Source organism: Trypanosoma equiperdum (genome assembly GCF_001457755.1).
Source record: "Trypanosoma equiperdum strain OVI genome assembly, contig: ctg_420, whole genome shotgun sequence".
NCBI classification, from domain to species: Eukaryota; Euglenozoa; class Kinetoplastea; order Trypanosomatida; family Trypanosomatidae; genus Trypanosoma; species Trypanosoma equiperdum.
Window position 1 is genome coordinate 1 of NW_027124333.1, and position 3,466 is coordinate 3,466.

The window sequence follows — 3,466 nt, forward strand, 5'->3', positions numbered from 1 at the left end:
GCAGGCACAACTCCCGCATTTGGTCAAGGTGCTGGTGGGTGTGTATCCAACTCTGTCTTTGGGACGACTCCGGCAAGCGGTGGATGTGAATTGGGTACAATATGTGGATTCGGCTCTGACCCGAGTGGAGTGAAGTCGTTGCGTGTTAACCTTGGTGCTAATTGCGGTGTAGGGACTCCTTCTGTTTTTGGTGTGCCCGGTCATGTTTCGAGTCCGCAAGTTGCTCCCTTTGGTTCCGCTGCTACGTCTCATGTTTTTCAGTCTTCTTCTTTTTCTAGTATTGCCGGCAATTATAAGGCCACACCTGATTTTAAAAGTGTCTTTTCGCAGTAGAAGTTTATGGTTATGGGAGGTAACTAAAAAATCATGTGAATGAGGTGCTTAAATATTTTTGTTATTATACTTAAATTTCGTTAGATGATGTTCTTTGTGAAGGCGCTTTCGTTTGTTGTTTTGATGTGTAGTTCTTAGAGGTTATTCTTGCTAGCATCAGGACGAAAGTTGTGAAGCTATACAATGACCGATATAGTGGACCTGGAACTTAGGGTGTTGGAGGAGAGTGACTTGTCCAGTCACTTGGAGCTGTTGGGGCATCTGACTGAGGCACCACCGTTGAGCGGGGTCGAACTCGCGAACATCGCGGACATGCGGAGGAGAGCTGGAATTGTAACTAAAGTGTTCTGTCACCAACCAACTGGACGGATTGTGGGGTCAGCATCTCTAATGATTCAACCGAAATTCACTCGTGGCGGTAGGGCTGTAGGACACATTGAAGATGTCGTTGTAGACCCCTCGTACAGAGGGGCTGGACTTGGCAAAGCACTTATCATGGACCTTTGCGAAATATCTAGGTCGAAAGGTTGCTACAAAGTGATACTCGACAGTTCTGAAAAGTCGCTTCCGTTCTACGAAAAGTTGGGGTTTCGAGCACATGAGAGACAAATGAGGCTGGATTTGTAGTTTTTTTTGTCTGCATTTTCGATTTAACATGAGTATTCACTTATCTACTTTCAGCAAAGTGGTGGGGGTTACTGATGAAACGTAATGGGGAGAGACTGAGGTTATAGAGCGGCAAGTCAACATTGCATCCTGCCTTCGCATGTGTGCTCGTTCTATTATATCTGTGCTTGTGCGCTGTTTCTATTCTTCTGCTTTCTCACTCTTTACCATCAGTGTGTTTACGTAGGATATCAACATTTTCATGCACCGGGGGAGCCAACTTGACGTAGATCGGTACAGTGTTGTAAAGCACCTTGGAAGTGGGGGATTTGGTGATGCATTCCTTGTAAAGGATGCTAACGATGGCATGGAGTATGTGCTGAAGTGTTCAAAAACTGTTGGCAGTAATGACACACTGTTGTCCGAGGCACAGAATCTCTTGCTCACAACATGTGACCATGTTGTGCACTGTTTTGGTGTTTGGTTGGAACCTATGGGTAACAGGTGCTGTATGCTACTTGAATACTGTGATGGGGGGGACTTGGAGGATTACCTAAGTTACTCCTTTCCCCTGACAGAATCGGAGCTTGTTTCAATATTTGCGCAGCTGCTATTGGGTCTGGATCACATCCATCTTAAGCATCTTATACATAGGGATATCAAATTGCAGAACTTGATGCTACACCGTTCTACGGGAGTTGTGAAGATTGGTGATTTCGGCATGAGCAAAGCTCTTCGCTTTACGGACGAGGTCTCTTCCACAAGGCTTGGCACCCCTCTTTACACTTCACCAGAGGTTCTAAAAGGCCTTGGATATACAAGAAAAACAGATGTATGGAGCATGGGTGTGGCGTTCTACCGTTTGATGACCAACAGACTTCCGTTCCCAGCTTCCAATGTGGAGGAGATGTATGAAAGCTATAGGACCACCCGGCCCGTGCACCCTTGCCGAGTGCACAACGAATATTCCGAACCGCTTGGTGATTTGGTAATGAAGATGCTGACTAAGAGTAGAAGGAAACGGCCGAATGCGCGTGAGCTGCTTGCTCTTCCACTGTTTACGGAAACACTTAGTGCGCGTCCATGGCATCCGCCCCATCTTCGCGGATCAAACTACTTGTTTTCGTGTCGTCCAATGACCAACATCAATATCCGGAGTCTTCCTTCCTTGGCTGCTGAGCGGGTTGGCGAGGTTTCGTATGGTGATCAGGTTCTTGTAAGTGAAGAAGAGGTGAGCAGTGAGGGTATGATGTGGTACAGGGTTCTTTATCCCCTGGAAGGATACTGCATTACAACTACAGATGGTCATCAGTTATTTCAGCGGGTTAGTGACCCTGCGCGTTTTCCCCCGATTTCGTCCCTAGAGTGATATTTATCTTCTTGCTTCATTTTCTGGTGATATAGTGATGGTACATTCAATGTATTATCCCTCATGTTATTTTTTAAAACTTCCTTTCCTCAACTATTTGTTTTACATCTCTAAGTAAATTGTTGGTTTATTTTGTTCTTCTTAGCTTTCATTGAACTTGTTATTATTTTATCCTGGAGAGTTGACACAGTTCTGTTGGTAACAATATTTCGTTGTAGTGTCTCTTCACTAGCGGCTGCGACATGCTTTCTTCTCCCCACCGGTTCTGTGGTCAGGGAAGAGACTGTATGAATCGGGTCGAGAAGACATTCGGCGGAAATAGTTTTTTTTTCTTTTTAAAGCTCTGCTTTTTATCGCAGGCGCAGTGCTTCCGATCTTCTTGTTAGAGAAAGGATCCGGGCTCGACAGTCGCGTTGCATCACCACCAGCGATGTCCTTCTTATCTCTGCTCGTTAATCCTTTCTACCCCTCACCTTAACAAATACATGGCTCTCTTTTTTTCCTTTTAGGCGCAAAGTTTTGGAAATGCGTTGTGTGAGACGATCTGTTTTGGGCTCACGCGGCTTGAAGCGGCCCATGTTTAATTACACCCGTATTTTTAGCATGGGGATCACACAGCACACATTTACTGGTGCTCTGCTGGAGGACTTAAGGGCCGGGGGGTGCTGCGGGGATCAAACAGAAGACAACCCTGGGAGCTCCCTTCGACATGGGGAGCTCGACCACTTTGAAAGTCCGGAAGCCGAGGCTGCGCACGTTGAGAAGGTGAATACCGTAGTTGATGATTTATTTTCCCGGATGCCCTTGCCCGAAGATCCAATGGGGGCTGCGTTGGCCCCAACCAAAGAAGAAATGGAGGAAAAGGCCGAATGGGATGTGTTAAAGGAGGTTGTGCGTGAGCGATACCAACGCAAGATTGCACTCAAAGAGGCTGAGAGAGTCAGGATTGATAAGGCGATGCAGCATTACCGAGTGGATAAGGATATTGAGGGGGGAGTCTCAGGTGTAACTGGTGCCACCGGCGATTCTGAAAAAATTCGAAAGAAAATTGAGCGGATGAAACAGGAAATCGTTGAGCTTGAGCGGCGCCTCGAAGCAGCGAACCACGATGATAATTTGTAGTGTCTGCGGAGGTGTGAGGCTTCTTTTTTTTTTTTT

At 46.4% G+C, this 3,466-nt stretch overlaps 3 protein-coding genes across 3 annotated transcripts; all 3 read left to right on the forward strand.

Moving 5' to 3' along the window:
• Positions 1–516: 516 nt before the first annotated feature.
• Positions 517–960, forward strand: TEOVI_000178500 (glucosamine 6-phosphate n-acetyltransferase; the record flags this gene model as incomplete). Its single annotated transcript, XM_067224966.1, has 1 exon — positions 517–960. The coding sequence occupies one exon, from the start codon at positions 517–519 to the stop codon at positions 958–960; it is 444 nt and encodes a 147-aa protein (XP_067081067.1).
• A 241-nt stretch (positions 961–1,201) lies between these two features.
• TEOVI_000178600 (serine/threonine kinase, putative) lies at positions 1,202–2,308 on the forward strand (the record flags this gene model as incomplete). The annotated part of the gene is made up of 1 exon (XM_067224967.1): positions 1,202–2,308. The coding sequence occupies one exon, from the start codon at positions 1,202–1,204 to the stop codon at positions 2,306–2,308; it is 1,107 nt and encodes a 368-aa protein (XP_067081068.1).
• A 525-nt stretch (positions 2,309–2,833) lies between these two features.
• TEOVI_000178700 (uncharacterized protein) lies at positions 2,834–3,430 on the forward strand (the record flags this gene model as incomplete). The annotated part of the gene is made up of 1 exon (XM_067224968.1): positions 2,834–3,430. The coding sequence occupies one exon, from the start codon at positions 2,834–2,836 to the stop codon at positions 3,428–3,430; it is 597 nt and encodes a 198-aa protein (XP_067081069.1).
• Between the last annotated feature and the right edge of the window lie 36 nt (positions 3,431–3,466).